At 33.9% G+C, this 18758-nt stretch overlaps 1 protein-coding gene across 4 annotated transcripts in view; it reads left to right on the top strand.

Annotated features, from left to right (window-relative positions):
- LOC117211831 (paired box protein Pax-6-like) overlaps positions 1–18758 on the top strand; it is a 151571-nt gene that overhangs the window by 40680 nt on the left and 92133 nt on the right. For 3 of the 4 annotated variants that reach the window (XM_033456076.1, XM_033456074.1, XM_033456078.1), the window contains exons 3-4: positions 10992–11157; positions 11713–11896. In XM_033456076.1, the coding sequence (XP_033311967.1) occupies positions 10992–11157; positions 11713–11896 (350 nt within the window). The remainder of the gene's footprint in view (positions 1–10991; positions 11158–11712; positions 11897–18758) is intronic. The other variant, XM_033456075.1, reaches the window with a different exon arrangement.

Below are 18758 nucleotides of genomic sequence, written 5' to 3'. Positions count from 1 at the left end.
TGTACTTTAAATATTTTGTATATCTTCGCGTATTATGTGGATTTTTTCAATTCTAAATTTCCTATAAATGTGTAAAGATCTACAGTCTATTTATTAATATAATGTGTGGTTGGCTGTTTAAATACTTTTGTGATATCTGTGAAATCACTTACACAAAAACTAAATATTTTGTAGCCTCTATATACACTTTTAAATTTCTTTGAAACATTACTAATATAATCATAATAGCCGAGCTTCATTGCAATGTTAATGAAATTTCAAAATGTTTCGTACAAGACATAATCTATTTCTAAAAGGTTTCTACTAGTTTCTATAGGTGTTCGAATACCTCCGTGAGCAACCATATATAATATACAGGATCTGGTTGAATAATATGCGTGATACGAAAATATTTTATCTTATATTCTCTTCAGATCTTTTTCAGAAGCGATCATTTTATATTTGCGCATGTTACTCATTTGGATCTGTATAAAAATGATTGGAGAATTTTATTAGGCTTAAGAATTGTTCGTTATAGAGCATGTAAAATGAATTATAGAATTTTATTACTAAGAACTGGTCATTGCAATACTCGTTCGTCATAGCATAATCCACTGTACTTGCGCAGAATGCAAATCGCATCAGCTGTCGCTGTTCGTTTGCAATTTTTTACTTAATCTGGTCTTCTTGGCTGTTCGGGTCCAAATTATCCAATTATTTAGGGGGGATAACCTGTGCTTTCGAGCTTTCCTGCTCGAATAGATCTGGATCGACGACAGCCAAGGTAGCAGCAACAGCGACGGTAGCACAAGGCGGTCGTGGTCCAAAGCGGACCGGACAAAGAGCTCGTAAACGCGTTATTCCACGCCAACGGATCTGTCAGAGCCGCTTCTCCGGGTGCATCGTGTGGAAAAGGCCCATCCACGAGCTTCCTAGCCTATCCGCACATATTTCTCTTCGTAGCCCAACCACTCCGTTTACCTTCGTTATCTTTGCATCGACCAGCCAGGATTCAAGTAATGTTGATAACTTTTTGAAAACAAATCAGGATTCAGATTATGTTCAACCACATATTCTTTATTTGAATTTAGTAGTTCATAGAAAGATTGAAGGATATGTGAAAATAATAAACGGAATTGAACATATTGAAAACAAGATCTTTAATATTTCTTGAAGAGGACTTATCACTGGCCTGTAAATGTCTATGCGTGTAAAATATATGCAAGAAATATGTGACGTTTATGCAGAAGAAGTTTATTATTGTGACGTTTTTGAAAAGATTAATAGTAATACTATCATCGAGTAACTACTTTAGAAGAAATGTCTCGCTCGCAACTAAGAATAACAGCGACGATCAATGCTATCCACAAGAACCATGTACCTACTCTTGTTCACAGTTGACGCCTTTTAGAATCATCCCCGTGTTCCTTTGACCCTTGAGCATAAGGTGTACATCTGCCTGTACAACAGTCGATCCCCTCGCTACAAATAGGCGATCGACGATGAATCGAGTTGTCAATGCACGGCCATTAATAATACTAATAACTGTCGGAACCAAATTTTCGGAAAAACGTGCTTCTCTTAAAGATCGAACCCTGCCTCAAAAAAGGAATGAAAAGGAAAAGAGGGGAACACGATCGTGTATACGTGGCTGAAGAGGTACTACGTAGGCCAAAGCATGCGGCAGATTGGCTACAAACAGCGGCACAACAAATACTCGAAGACTTATTGTGCTGCATTCACGAGAACTAGTGATGGGATCAAGCTCAATATACTCGTTATTGTATTTATTTTAGAGAATGATACCTATTTATATCTCCAAAATGAAAGAAATTTCGTAAAAACATTTTTGATTCTTAAGAACTATATTAACAGAAAACTATTTTTTATTTATCAATGTAATTTTATTTTGTTAAAACTAAACCTTAATTAGATATTTTGAATTGAAATACTATACTAATGTATAACATGCGAAGTAATATTTCATAGTATGTAATTGTTTTATAAATTTTACTTCGATGTAAATTTGCAATTATTAACATTTTCATTCCTTTGAATTTCTATAGTTTAGAAGCTTAGGATTTACGAAACTCAACCCGTAAAAAGTAAAGTAACAATCTACTTAATAAGAGTATATATATAATAAGATTACAAGATAATTAATAAGATTACAGAATAATACTTTTTTGATAACAGTGTTTATGTTCAGTATTCAAATACTTCGTAACTTACTATACTTGTGACGTATTTCAACCTATCACTAGCACAGTGGAAAAAAGTATAAGAAAAGAGGGATAGATTTTTTAAGAGTCCTCATTTTGAAAACATGTCCACAACAATGATGCTATTATGACTATCCTATATCGTCATTGGTGATTCTTTTTTTACTTTTCCGTCGTTTCTCCAATATTCTTACCTGCCGGTCAGTTTTACACGTAGTTGACCCTCGTCAGTGTAGTTTCACTGTTAGGTGTCTCAATATAGCATGGTAAGATATATGGGATTGTGAACGAGAGAGGAGAGTCCCGTTTTCTAAAAGGATGATTTTGCCGACAGAATAGGTCACGTTTGCCGACGACATACGGAATTTTGTATATGTTCGATGTTAAAGGTTGATAGATTGGAATTGATCTTTTGGTATTGGCTTGTCGTATGTCTGAAGGGTATCGATGTAATGGGGGATTTTATAGGTTATAGAAGTTACGTATTTTATTATTTCCCTGTCAATTCTGATTCGAGTGGAGAGAGTAGAGTTGATTTATCTGATCAATTGTCTGGAATCTTTGTGATTTTATTTATTATTGAGAGAAATCATTGAAATTATTGGGTTGCTTTTTTGTATCGTTAAATATGATTTTTCATTATCAGAAATCAATTATTGATGTTATTGACATAAAACGGAAATTTCAGTAATAAATTTCATTCATAAGATTCATAAGACTCATTCGATTACACTAACGTGTATTGACACGTTGAATTATACATCGCTCACCAGTTCAAACGCACTATATATTTCGTTTTTCATATGCGAGCAATTTTAACATCTAATAACTCGTCAACCGATCAAATATTACCAAAACTGTTTCTTTCATTCAAGATTATGGGTTTTCTTCAAGAATATTAAGTTTTAGGTATCCCATTACTTTGTTCACAAAACTTCATATTTATCATCTCTAGTTAAAAACTTATATCTCTGGGCCGAATGAGTTGTTCCCTTTTTTAACTGTGTACTTTAAAGTACATTCCTTCAACTACTACGTAACATCAAAATCAGAAAATCAACAAAATTGTATTCTCTTATCTTTCCTCCAGAATCATATATTTTCACTCCTTCATCCTTATTTACTTCCCATTTTCTTCACCTTGGTGCCATTCCTACGACATATCGTCCTTCAGTCAATATTTGAAGTCTGCATTAAAATATCCGCAGAAGCAAACTGGACGACGTAGAATCGGTCGGCCACGTCCTCTTTCATCCTGTGAAACGATTATCCTCGCTGAGTGCAGAAACGTTCGACACCACGAAAGTAAGTACTCGAGGCCAAGTGGGCATCCCTTGACTCCTCCCTCTTGGAAGTTGAGCGGCTTGAAATGGTTCCAGGGGTGTCTTGTTCATTCATTCCCCGGAAACACTTGTACGTCGAGCCGATTGAGACACCGACAACAGATGAACCAACCTTAATCGTTCACTAACCGTTTGTCATCCAGTTACAGGATGCATTGTTCAGACTTTACAAGTTGCTTCCATGCTTGTTACGAATTCTCTCCCCCCCCCCCCCATTGTAGGTTAGAAAGAGAGCAATTGAGTACAATGACGTAAAATGATCTGAGTTAATGGATACTATATCGTAGCTTTACTGGTCTTACTCGATTGTGAAACTTGTCTGTATTATAGTTGCTATATAGGAATTTTGATTTAATGGATGGAGTTAGTAATAAATGGTCTCGTTTGAGAAGTTTGTTGCAGTATAGTGCAGTGTGTCAAGGTATGGAAAATGTTATAAAAGTAGTGCAAGTATTGTAAAAATACAAAAATAAATTATAATATAATTATAATGATATTTCAAAGTTGTGCTATTTAGAAACATAATAATACTTCAATTTATGTACTTTTAATCATTTTACTTATTACAAAGTTTATTTGTATGAAATCGTTAAATTAAATTGTGCGGTTTTAGCCAGTCCATGTGACAAAATCGGAAAAAGAAAAGATTCTATCCTATTGTAAATGTAGTAAATTTAATAAATTGTAAAGTATTATATTTGAACGTTTTAGTCTAGTATCTAACTTTAATGTCTAATAGATACAATTTTGATTACAGAATTTGTTTCATTAAGTTAAGAAGTTACGGATTTGGAGCCTTAAATATGTAGTCTTTCGTACAGACCCATACATTTTATCAAAATTCCGGGAATGTTCAAATATTGCGGAATCATAATCTATCCGCTAATTACGCGAAATTTATTTTGTCCAAGTTAAATGGTTAGATACGCTTATCAAGTGCGGGACAAATATTTCTCTTCCTGCCGATAGAACACCGATAAAAATGAGTAAAATAGCGTCTATGTCAACAAGAAAAAGAGGGAAGCTCGTTTACAAACGAGAAACAGAGCCTCGCTGACGCGACGGCTCAGAAGGCACATTCATCATCCGAACAACTTCTTATTCTTGCCACGTTGTAGCTTCTCATTTTCTTCTTTAGTTTCATTCAACTTCGTCCTGGTGGTCCTCTGGTTCACCGTGTAATATAATCAATTACACGGAACAATGGTGAACCGGTAAAGCTATTGAAATTTAGGGGACCCTTTGCACGTCGCGTGTCCTCAAGTGTTACAGATACTACTTCATAAGTATTTCGACACTTTAACCGATTTATAGTAATACTACCTTGATCTAGTAAAAGTGTAGAAATTAATGTTGACTTGATAATTAAAAACTCTGTACATGATAAAAGTATACAAATCATAGATAATAACAAAATAAAATTTAAAAGCTGCGTATAATAAAAACATACAAAATATAACAATGATTTAATAATAATTAGAAGCTACATTCGATAAGAATGTACAAATGAATGATTTAAATGAATAACAATTGCGTATTTAACGTGCATATCTAAACATTCACAGTCTTGTCGTAAGTTTTCAGCCATTAGTTTATTAATTTATATGTTTTACTAACGTTCGTGTGTTATTCCGGCTAAACCGGCTAAGATGTCCGAGTACGAGCAACAATGAAAAGCGAACTATCATCATGGATTAAATTCGACGAAAACGATTCTTGGTTTTCTGTTTTCGACTAGCGTTATAATAGCTGATTCGCTATCAGGAGTATTATGAAAAACAAAAGAACGGTGATCAATTATCGATTATACGAGATTCTACGTAGAACGCAATTTATCATACTGTCATGTCGGTGGAAAGTCTCGGCCACGATGAATCTTTTCTTGGCGAAAAGCCGCCAAAGAGAGTTTCGCCGTCGTTAATCGTTCCTCGTGTAAGTTACCAGGAAGTAAAGGAAGGATTTTACTATTTTATTTTTCGTTTTAACGGTACTTCAAGTTACTGTTCTAAGGAAGAGGATGAAAATGAGGAATGAAAAATCTTTGAAAAAGAGTTTAAAGACTGAAGATTTTGCATAGTAAACGGTTTGTTTAGAAACTCTCATGATTGTTTAGGTGGATAATAAATGTTACTTATCGTGTATAAATTTGGTGAATTTAAATCAGGTGAAAATCAGTTATATAAAATCGTAACATTTTCTTTGTTTATACAATACATGCAAAAGTTTACATTACGACGCAATATTAAACGAATTGGATGCCTATCAGGATTTTTTATTTTCATTTCATTTTTCACTTTTTTCCGTTTCATCCTCTTGCCGTGATTCTTTGCACTCCGGATCTCTTTCTTCCATCTCCTATTTTCTTTTCACTATCTTTCTTTGAATAACCAAGACATCACCCACTTCTCTCCTTCATTTTCGTTTATCTCATTTTCTTTTTCTCCTATCCTCTCTCTCAATTTTTGTCTACTTCCTTTCCAATCTCGTACGTCTATTTTTTTTTTTTTTTTTACTATATTCTTCAATATCCAAAATTCTTTCCTTTTCTCACACTTCTATCCCTTTCCTGCTTTTTTCTTCCTTTCTTATTTTTCTTTCGCTTTCTTTTTCCTTTTCTCTCTTCCTCTCCCTTTCTTGGTTCACGTTTACAATGGACGCGTAACACGAGCAGAAACTAACTCTAGAAATGCACGCTATTTGCTCGAGTTATTATCGCTCGTTAAGGACTGGCATTCGAAACTCGACAATTCGCTGCCTTCCACACCCTTTCCACAACGAGGGTCGAGGGAGAATGTGAGAGAGAGGACGAGAGAGATTTAGCGACATTTGCTCCCGTTGCATTTTTTGTTTGTCCCTTTGTTACCGCGTGTTGCCCTTTCGCTGCTGATTTATGAATGCTGATGTGTTAATAACTCTGTATAGTTGAGTGCGTGTAACAGCCTCCTTGAATGAAGATACTTAGCTGCTTATTTAAGTACGAGTATTTCATTTTATGATACGTCTACATATGTATATATGTGTGTGCGTAGATTTTCTGATTCAAATCTATAGCATTTATGATCTTCTTGTGACATTAATAATTCTTTAATTGAAGATTCACCATTAACAATTAAATTCTTCTAATTGAAAATTCGTACTTATAATTTAATAATTGTTTCCGTCTTCTTTTGTCATTTAAAAAACATGGCCTGTTATAGGAATTTTTCAGGATTTTCCCATTTTTTATATCAAAATATTTTCCTTCAGTTATAAAATGACGTTAAAATAAAAAAGTCCTGAAATGATACTGGGATTTAAAGAAAACAAATGAGATAAGCGCTTTGATGTTTTAATTCAATTGAAGGATTTTCAGTTATTTTGAAGTACTCTGAAATAATAGGTCTATATCTATTTTTTATAGTAATAAATTCTATTACATAGCAGAAATGTTTCTGTGCCGAGAATACTGGGTTATCGGATAAGTCTTTGACCTTTCTAAAGTCATGTTTTTGTTCGGAAACAACGGAAAGTCTACACGGATGGAATACTGGTAGGTAGGTATCCAATAGATGTCAGAAAATTAATCAGAATAGTGTATATTTGCAATAACGTTGGAATAAAATATATAATTTGTATGTAAACAAAGTTTTGAGATATCCGTCAACCCAATTATATTTAGTATATAAAAATTCTGGAAACATCAAATTCTTGAGTTGTGGTATCCTTCTATTACGGAGTGTAAAAGGGGAGAGAGGGAGAGAGAGGAAGAATTACAGCTTGATTGTGTATACCTTTACGCGTGCTTCTGTTTATAACACAGTGTAAGTGTAGAAGGGTACACCCTTAAGTCAACCAGAGCATAACCCTGGCCGTATTAGCAACGTGCGATGAAAGGGTGTTCTCGAGTGGCCATTCTGCCAGAGAATCAGAGAATGTGTTTTGATATTGTAACGTTTGTATTAAATATCAAGAAAGGGTGCCAGACTCTAAGCCTGTCGTTTATTAGGACTTCATTAGCCGTTTTGAATCCCCCTGTTTCTCTTTGCTCTTTGCTCTGATGCCACGGGTATGTTAAATCGATCCAATTGTACCCTTATTATAAATAATAACAAGATATTAATACTTTCTCTTTTCTCTTATATAGTTAGTTATATAGTATACCTTTTAAAGAGTAGATGCCGAGCATTTGACATTTCATCCAAAGTAGTTATAATCAATAAATTATTTCTAAATGCTGTCATATTATGTTTTCAGCGTCTTGAGATATTTCTATTGAATTAAATTAATTATATGGAATACAATATAACGTGAGAGAATAAATTTTCATCTCAAAATTGGAAAAATCGAATGGCATATGCTCATTTATGAACACTTATGAACAGTCAGTAAAATTCTTCGATACATCGACTGATCATAATAACAATACGTGAATTTTACCACAGCACGTGAATTTTACCAAATATACTTCTACCTCAAATAATTTTACCTTACAAAAAGAACAAAGCAAAGGATCGAAACGACAGTCATTTTTGAATTGGCGGTTTCTTTCGCGTGAAACGAAAGTTATTAAATGCCGGATGACTAAAATTCCCAGACAAGACTAATTCGCGCCGACTCGAACAGCCGCCGTCGCCGACGATGACGTCGACGACGACGACTAACCGAGTCGGCGCAAGTTATAAGGAAGATTTACGAGCGTATGCGATTGACGAAAGGGGGGCTTACGGTCGATTGACTTTCGAAAATGGGCCTCGCGCGCGAGGATCGTGGTGCTTCTATACCTAGACTAGACGATACGAGTGTTCCTTTCATTCGAAATACCTTTTCTTCCATTTCTATATCTATAAGTCACCAATCGGCAACGTCTAAACACTCTTTCGCACATCGTTCTACTTCGTAAATTGAAGGTAGCTCTGGGAAAAGAATTCCTGCAAGGGGGGCGAAAGAAGATTTGCAAAGGGGAACAGATTATTTCTGGGATGTCTTAAATGTACTTTCTATTATGTTGCGGTGCTATTATCAAAGAGCTAAAATTGATTAATTCTTCCTGAACTAACGTTCATATAAGAATACAGAATGATAGTGGAAATGAAAGAAACAGAAGTTATGAAATTAGTATGAAAATAGCTCAGAACATTGAAGCTTAACTATCGCGAATTATGAGCACAAAGAAATTAATACGTAAAATGGAAAAATTATTTCAATTTATTCAATTGTTTGTTAAAGCCATCAGAAAAAAGTACTCTGATGCGTTCAATTAATTCCCGATGGTACTTGAAGTGCTCGTGATAACTAAGAAATGTATTTCGTATATATATTCCGTTGATATAATTTCATTGATTTGATAAAAATATAAAAGTAGTACAAAACGGGGGAGACAGGACGTTCGCAATTTATTAATAAAGCATGTTTACAGAGAATGTTCTAAATGTGGTAAAGTGGCAAAGATGGTTTTTGAAATTTCAAAATGGTACTTTTGACCAAAATTCGATTAACCAGAAAAATTCGTTATCGAGGCACCACAGACTTTCATATCTCGATAAATAAATCTCAAACGTAACTATTACCAATTGAAAAGTGTCTCTCTAGTATTCATGTAGGTTGATAAAAAAAGAGATTCAGGGTCCTTAGGCTAAATAGTAATACCAGCAAATGAAGACAGTCGTACTAAATTGGTCGAAAAATTAATATTTCTAAAGTTACAAACAATTTTTCGTTTCGACTAAAGCCAATGATTTCCTCGCTTCGAGAATTATTCTGTTACATGAAAATTGTATAACTTCCGAACTACAAAAAATTTTCTACATTTTCTTTATACCATTTCCACATACGCGCGACATCGAGATATTAGAGAAAATATATCAGAGAATTGAGTTATCACGTGTTCTTGCTGTTTTACTGACATGTATTTTCCGACGTAATTGATTATTCGTGTGATAATATTGGTAATTTAGATTGGTAATACGTTAGAAGAACAACGTTATGTATCAAGTGGCAAGAGAACAGGTAATCCACTTTTTTATTTAGCACGGTACATAGCACGCAAATCAGTCGCTTTAATCAAAACGAAAAATTGTTTGCAACTTTGAAAATAATAATTTATCGATTCATACCTGATATGATTTTTTTCCATCATTTGATGAATACTGTTTAAAAGTTGTGGACCCTCTTTTTGTATCATTCTCTACATTATCCAAACGCGTTTCTATATAGACAAATCTACAAATTTAACGAAATTCACCTCTTCATAGAACTAAAATTCCAACGAATATCTCCACCTCTAAAAACCTCCAAAACATTCTCACATCTCCTATATAATACCTTCATCGTCATAGATCACGTATTTTCCCCCTCTTCGAAATCGCTGGTAAATAAAAAAAGGAAAAAGACCGGCGAAGGAGAAAAAAGGGAGGGGCACGGTCTCTTTTCTTCTCGGAGCTGTTCGTTCTCCAAGAGGGTTGAACGAGCATGGATGGGGGGTTGGCTGCAGACGTTAAAACGTTAGCGAATCCCATCGTAGATAATCTTCGACTCATTGTGTCGGTGACACGGTGAACACACACGAAAGTCAGCAGCCTTCGGTGTCCTCCTCGCGAATCTTTTATATTCCCGCACTCGCCGTGAAGAAGACGGGCCACGGTGTCGCAACCCTGCCACGCCCTAATTTCTCGGGGGTGAAAACCACAAGCTAGCTGACTTTCGACGAAGAAAAATAGAGAAATGGTCAGTAGAAGGTGTTCTCTTGGAAGTAAATGTGGATTTTCAGTGTTAGAAGAATAGTCATTGTGATTAAAATATATTGTTATTGGAGTTTAAGAAATTTCGGCGATTTATTTGAAAAATGTCTTAACGATATAAAAGAAATTGAAAAATAATGAAGGATGGTAATTTTTAGTGTTGTAAAAAATTGAATTATCATTGTGATTGAAATACACAATTGCTAGATATTGCGAATTTTTGGCAATGTATTTAAAAAGTTGATTAAAGTTACGAAATAAATTGGAAAATAATGAAAAATGATAGCGATTGAAATGGTCTTGTTTCTGACATGGGATATTCGAAAGATGCTTTTACGACATTACCAAACGTCTTTACGGTATCCATAAGATGTCTGTGTGCTATGTAATTATTATTCTTACGTTTACATCAAGTGCAAAACAAATGTTCTTCCACTATTCTTATTTGCTAATTATTATACTGACGTATTTGATACGTAATCATATTGATATGTAAATTAAGATCAAATAATAATTTAAAATGCCAAAAATGTTTTTAATTCAAAAATGTAAATGGGGTTTGGAGGTCATTACTGTTTATATCTATGGTACATTTCACAAGCTTTTAATAAAATTATGTCAATAATATCTTACAATTAAAAAGCCGAACGTTTATATTCAAAATTATTAAAAAAATCTATTCGGAAGAACTTGGTAACAATCTTTCCATCGATGTTTTGCTTTTTTTCTAGGTCACAGTGGCGTCAATCAGCTCGGAGGTGTTTTCGTCGGCGGTAGGCCGCTTCCAGACTCGACGAGGCAAAAGATCGTCGAGCTAGCGCATTCAGGCGCACGACCTTGTGACATTTCTAGGATTTTGCAAGTTAGCAACGGCTGCGTCTCGAAGATTCTTGGGAGGTTGGTTGAAATATTGCTCACTACGAATAACCAAAAATATTATTGATTATAATGTCCTACTTTACATTACAAATTTCTCATCGATTGTTAATTGTAATTAATAAAAAGATTCCGTCATCTATAATCAAAAACAATCTCCATCATCGATAATGGTTACCGCAAAGACAAATGTTGGTCATTTATAATAGTTACCTATAATCACAATATTTAAAAATTAATATCTTTTATTCGTTTAATTTTCTGAAAAAATCCTCTACGATTTACGTTACCTTTCATTTAAACAAAAATTACCTTCCTTCCAATAACTATTTTCGTAAAAATTTCGAAAATAACTGTTGTTACATCAATAATCACAGTTATTTACCTAATAACAGTATAAGTTACTGATACCGATTTAATGCTTTCGTACTAATATAGTACTAAAACTTGTAATTATTATTTTTAATACTTATAAACAATGATGTATTTATATAGTAGAGAATTTTAAGTTTCCGAATTTACCTCAAACATGAGTTACTAACATGTACCGTATTGTACCGCAAATTATTATTATTGCAGGTACTATGAAACCGGATCCATCAGGCCCAGAGCAATCGGTGGCAGTAAACCGCGCGTAGCCACAGCAGAAGTCGTAAGCAAGATTTCCCTTTACAAAAGCGAATGCCCCTCTATCTTTGCGTGGGAAATCAGAGATCGTTTGCTCCAGGAAGGTGTCTGCACCAACGATAACATCCCTAGTGTGAGTACGGAAACTTCTTTTAATTGAAATGTTGAAGAAATTCAAGAGAAAAAAGTAGAATAAATAAATTTTACACCGTCGAAATCCAAATGAATTCTTCTCAAATCTGTTTACATAATCAAATATTGTTCCAAAACACAAAATTCGTCCATTGACACGAGTCTTCTATTTGAAATAGTTTGTTTTTCGATGGATATTCTCCATGAGTTGCTCAAGTGTGCGTGAACAAACCGTGTGCAGAAATTCGAATGCTAAATTCCCATACATTAACTAACGTTATGATGGATTATGGCGACAATAGCCAGATTATATTCGGATTCAGATGCCACGTTGGCGGAACAGATGCTCACTTACTTAAAATCCTCTGATCCGTAATGAAAGTTGCAAATCCTAAAATGATCGTGCTAATTTATTTAATTACAAAATATAATATAATTATTGCGGGTATTTATGCAAATTCATATTTTTATGAATCGAATGAAAAAAGTGATATCCAGGTAGACAATTTTTACGTACTAAACGTTACAACGGATAATTATATTTTGGAAATTTTCTGTATTTTAGCATATTATGCGAATTCTGCTAATTTTTACGTCTTCGCTTATAAATGCACAAAAATCTGCAATACAGTCATGAACTATGCAATCGAAAAAGCCCAACATTGCGAGACGGCGAATGAAACTTATTTAAAAAATTCTCTTTCGTATCTAGTCGGACAAATCTCCACACGTTAAGCATTTATTTTATGTAATATCGCTGACACAAAAGTTATTAGCTAGTCAAACCTTATTCTGAATTTTGACCAATCCTGTATGTAAAAAATCGTTCAAATTTCCAATAAGTACCCTTTCGTAAATCTACTTATAATATTCTTATAAAAAATTACAAATCGATCATTTCCACTAGTCTGATAATTCTAGCGTTAGAAACAACATGACAAATGGACAGTATTTAACAAAATTCCCATGAGTCATCAGAAGCCATTACAGCAGGAAACGCGAGGTTTACGCGCGTACGTTAACGGAACATTAAATGAAACGGGCGCAAAAAGAGGGAGCTTTGGGTCCAATGATGCTTTCCACGGTAACAAGGACGACAGTTTATAAAGCATGTCGCAAAACACGCGTAATAGAGCTTGACTTTTGTAGGGTGGAGGTCGTAAGCGCGCAAGCGTATTGTCAACGGGGCTTTCTGCACGCACACAAAACAGAAACGCATTTGCATAGATAGTCGAAGGGCTGGGAAGCGAGTGGAACGGGGAGAGGGTGGAAATCAGTTTTCTGCGAGGTGACTGTGGGAGTGTGTTTATGCCAACCGATGAAATCTCTGTGTAAAGAGAACGACATGAATTCCATCGTTGTCGACCCATTTGAAGCTATGGAGCTATCACGGGACAAGTATATAATCTTATTATGTGATTAGTATGGTACAATTGAATGACGAATTAAAAACAACTTCGATACTCCATCGTTCGCAAGTATCAAGTAACGATGGTTCAAGTTGTTAGAAATGTACAGTCAATCACGAAAGTATACATACACTTATCAAACTATATATATATCTGACTTATCAAAAGAACTAAAAACATACTTTGCCACAAGATTATTTATAATTACATATTAACATACACACATATTATTGTTACGATATATTTCTAAAAGAAATGGGAAAAAATAAAAAATATAACGCTTAATAATCTTGGGATAAAATTATATCATGCATTATTATCATTAGATAGCAGAATATTATTGATACTTATGTAGGATCTACTTTTATGTAGATATAACAGAGAGTGTATATAATTTTTCTAGCACATTGCATTTTACATTTTTCCTCCTTTTTTCTTAATAATGGTAAAAGTGAATAAATTTTGTTGTTTTTACAATCTGTGTCTTAATGTGTTAGCAAAATTCGTAGATCTAACGCTTTTGCTATGATATTTTATATTGAAGGGATACTTGTATAAAATGGTGATTTAGAATGCATGGCGAAAAATTGTAGAAAGTATTTACAAGAATTTTATTATACAATCCAAGGTTCTAACTTTTTATACTTAAGAAGTACCTATCCATTTTTGTATTTGTCATTTACATATTTGAGTTCCTTAAGGATCTTTTACAATTTCTGGCATAGGATCATTCTCGTTCTAGAATATTACAAAATATCATTCTTTTAAATATCAAATGGCAATTGCACAAAAATATTCTACAGCAATGATTGTTCATTGAAAATTCAATATAGGAGAAAGATGGCATCATAAAAGTAAAATAAATATAGCTATACATTGCACATGCATACACTAGTTTTGAGCTCATTTTAACTGAATCTTAGAATGTTATGTCTTCTTTGCAAAAGTCATTAATATCTAATAAGAAACAGTTATCTTCGCAAATTAAAATAGACGGTGCTGAAGGTATTAAAACTAAGCACGCTATATCTTACTGTATCTATACCATATCCAGTTTTCAAGAACTTTCATCATTATATTAATTACTACGGCGAATGTTTATACACTTTTATATTTGAATGAACATAACTAAAAAAATTAAACCTAAGTAAAAATTTCGTTCATCTACTACATATCACAATATGTACTCTACCTTGGACGATTTATATATTTTTACATATTATATATACTGTGCGGAATGCTGCACGCCTGAATTCTCAAAAATGCATACATTCGCAATTGACTAATTACAGACAACTCCAAAGAATGAGAGTCTTGAGACTTTCACAGCTCGGGTAACACTGTCACATTTAACTCTCGAAAGTCTCAACCAGTGTTCATATACTAACAATGATTAGTGCAACACTGTTAAACTGTTAAAATGTAATTCCAAAAGTTTGCTAATAAACATTCTTATTAAAACTGATCCAAACGATCTGGGAATCGTTCGTTTCCCTAAAGTGGAGGAGGTGGATTTCGCGAGACAAAGGAATCAATTAAGAAATCGCTGGCGGTGGTAGGAACAGCGCAGCGGATCAAAAGAAAATTTTTCCCAAAGGTCCTCCCCTTTTCTTCGTGATATCTCGAAGACTCGCACTCCACCCACTAATACGAAGAAAGCTCGCGACGAGGGGGTTGCTTCTCATGGTGGTCCCTCGTTGCCATGGATATTTGCATGCGTCCAATAAACGGTGGCTAAGGGGCTCTCGACTCTTGCTCAGGGTAAAAAACGAAAGAGGGTCGCTAAATTCTCTTTTCCTCTCACCGCTCTTCTTCTCTGCTGACTACTCTTTCTTCTTTGTCTTTCTCTCCATCGCGCCTTGGTAATGGTTCCGAAGTGTACGTATTTCCGGCAAGATGCTCGAGCAAGAATTCTCGAAGAAAAGGGAATAACACCGGGATGAGATGCTTTTTTTATTCGGACCATTTTTTTTAAGTTTATGAGGTAAGAATTGAAAGCGAAATGCTTTTTGTGAAAGCTGTGAGGTAAATAGTATGAAGAATGTCTAAAAATATTGTATTATATTATTGTTATTATAAATATTGTATTATATTATATTATCACAATATTTAGCTCATCACTTAACCGTCGGCAGAAATTCTTGTAAATATTTTATATGAAGTTACCCTTAGGAGAATTACTATAATTGAAAAAATATCCAATATTTTGAAATTCTAACATGTCAAACTGTGATTACGTATTATTTATTATATGTTTTATTATATTTTGCAATTGCAAAATCGTTATATAATATGATTTAGTGAGCAATCGCGTTCATTGCTTTTGAAACTTGAAACATTTGCAAGAATTTTATAAAAGTAAAGAAAATAAAAGTAAGAAGTAAGAGATGTAAATATATTTACTTGACCGATGTTGCAGTTAATAGAAAATGTTTACTTTAGAGCTTTTATTTGGTATTATTTTAAAACATTATTATTAATAGACTGCGGGTATTTATTCATTTATGCATAAAAATGTACAGAATGTATACGGTATGCAGGAATATATAAAATATTCGAAGCACAGCGCCTATTATACATTTAATGATATTAAGTGAATGAAATGAATTTAATCCTAATGCTTGTCAAATAATAATAAATAATAATTCGTATAGTTTTTAATACACTTAGTTAATTAGTATATAAACGCTACAAAAATACAATAATATTCAAATATTTTTTGTAGACTACAGATACAAGTGAAATAGAGATCTGTAGTAAAAAAGAACCAATACTTTACATGTATTTTTAAGCACGCAAACACACAAACCGTATCTTCACACCAGATTTACACAAGCATCTAATGAAACACCAAGAATTCAATTCCGCTGTTCCCAAATCGCAAAACGCCGACAGTCGGAGGAATTAAAACGAGCAGTCAATTAACCTAAACGGGTAGCGTAAGTTCCAGCAGAAGCTTGTGTTCCGACACGGGGCGGGATGATCGCGGAATTTAGCGCTTTAACAAATTACGCGAACGGAGGGTCGAATATAACGAAAGAGAGAAAGAGAGAGCGAAACAGCCTCCAGGGCGATGGAGAATCAAAGCTGGTGTACAAAGTATAATCCCGGCCGCGTTTGAGCATCCTGTAAGCGCTTCTGAACTTGTTGTGGCCAAGATTAACGTTTCTTTAATGGCCCGTGTAATATTCCATTATGTACAGTTCGCTCGAGAATTATTGCGTCGACGTCGTCGCGTTGGAAAATGTTGGAAGGAAAGGGAGTGGAGTTAGTAGATCGAGCGGATCGAGAAATAAAAGGAAATTCGCGATAGAAGTAATTTCTCTTCGCGACGGGACGGCTCCAACGAAAACGATGATTTAGTTGCTCCAGATTTTTTAAGTTCCTTAGGATTTTCAAATTCGAGGTAGGTTTGAATATTTGAGATTAAAATTGCGATTTGTGAAATAATTGTCTTCTCGAATAGCATTTACAGTAATGACAATAGCTGTAGATCTCTTAGGTTTCATGCTACCAATCTTAATTTTACAAAGTATAGGATTTGGAAATTATTAAGTGGTTTGTTTTCTTTCACACTGGCTGTAGTAAAGATAATTTAGTTACTACAGACTTTTTAATCTCTTGAAATTTTGAAGCTTGCGTTTGACATTGGAAACGTTGAGAAGTAAGCTTGAAATTGAGGAACTTGTTCAAAAGGGATGAACATATAGCTTGTGATAAATAAGTGTATTCTGTAATTGAATAGTTGAATTATTAATTATGAAATTTTTCTTTGTTTTGTAATAAAAAGAGCTTCTTTGAAGCTCCTTTAAGAATCATTTTAATCATAAATGTAACTAATATTAAAGAAACGGGAATGACGACGTCATTACTATCTTATGGGCACATTTTCTATAATAGAAAGCTCCATGGTGAAAGCGATTTTAACTTAAAATAAATTTTGGACAAATAAAAACTCCATTCTGGAATTTAATTAAAAGTGTTGATTTGGATACAACTAAATTATAAAATAAATAAATTAGTAATTATAGAAGTTTCAAATTTTGTAACCTATTTGAAGAAGTTAGGATTTAGAAAATATGGAAGAAATTCACAAAAAAAGACATTTCTTTTTAAATCATTCGTTTTATGACATTTATACAAATGATAATATTTTTTGATCTTGCGATGGGATATTCCACCCAAATTTTAATATATTTGAACAAAATTTGAAAATTATAAAATAATATTACGATAATATAGTATTTGCATAAATATCTTTTATTAGTAAACCATAAATCGCAATTCGCTGCAGCTCCACTAGAAATTCTTCGATTAGAATTCCGCAAAAATTCTTCTTTCTCCAAAACCTAAAATTTGCTTCTCGTCTAAAAGTCAAATTTCTGAGAACCTTTATTTCTCCAAAACGTCACAAAAATCGCGTCGCGAATCAAGAACCGGAACTCGAACCCTCGACGTCGGGAATGAAACGGCGCGCGAGTACTCTTCGTTTTCTGCCTCGATAAGGAGCGAAATAGCACGCGAACGAAATCGATTCGCTAACGTCAATATCGTTCGAACCGTCTGCACATTTCTTCCTCGCCTTTCATTGTATCCTTTCCTTTCCTCTCCTCTCCTCTCCTCTCCTTTCCTTTCCTTTCCTTTCCATTCCTTTCCTTTTCTTTCCTTTCCTCTCCTCTCGTATCCTTTCCTTTCCTTTCGTTTGTCCTCGCCGTGTTGGAAGCTCGTAGCTCAGAGACAAGAGAAGAAGGGGGATGAAAACGGGAGTTGAACAGTGGTGGGAGGGTAGAAGAACGTATTCCAAGCGGGTCGCGGTGATTGAGGGAAATTTCATTATTCTCAGACATTACCCCCGTTATTGTAATGCCATCAAATTGGATACGCTTCGTACACCCCCGTAAAACGGCCGGGATATCCTTGAATATCCAAAACTCCTGCTTGCTCGAGAGAACGCGACAATGGACGGGAATCTTTTAGTTTGAATTTTTAATAATAAAATCTAAATTTGTTTTAAATGTTTGAAGACTTTTTTGAAGGCGGAGAGCTTAATGAAATTTTTATATTTTCTTAACTATTATTCGAATAACTTTGGATTTCTAATAACAAATTCTTGATTTTTGTATCATGTTCGAAGAAGATTTATTCCATTCTTTAACGTGGGACGGTTGATTGAATTCTCAACTATTGATATATGATTTGAATAATTTTGAATTTGTAATAATAAATTTTCGATTTTTGTAAAGTGCTTAAAGTAGTTAAGTAGCTTTGAACCTTCAATAACAAGTGGACTCTCTTAAATTATTTGAGAAAAATTTATTATTTTTTGAAGGCGGAAACTTTAATAAAATTGTTATCTTTTTTAAATATAATTAGACTAATTTTTAATTTTTTATAACGAATTCTGGATTTTTGTAAAGTGTTTAAAGTAGATTTAGGTATTCTTTTTTTGGAGAG

Source organism: Bombus bifarius, unplaced genomic scaffold (assembly GCF_011952205.1).
Source record: "Bombus bifarius isolate JDL3187 unplaced genomic scaffold, Bbif_JDL3187 scf7180000008247, whole genome shotgun sequence".
In the NCBI taxonomy this organism is placed as follows: domain Eukaryota; kingdom Metazoa; phylum Arthropoda; class Insecta; order Hymenoptera; family Apidae; genus Bombus; species Bombus bifarius.
This window is presented reverse-complemented; position numbering and strand designations above follow the sequence as displayed.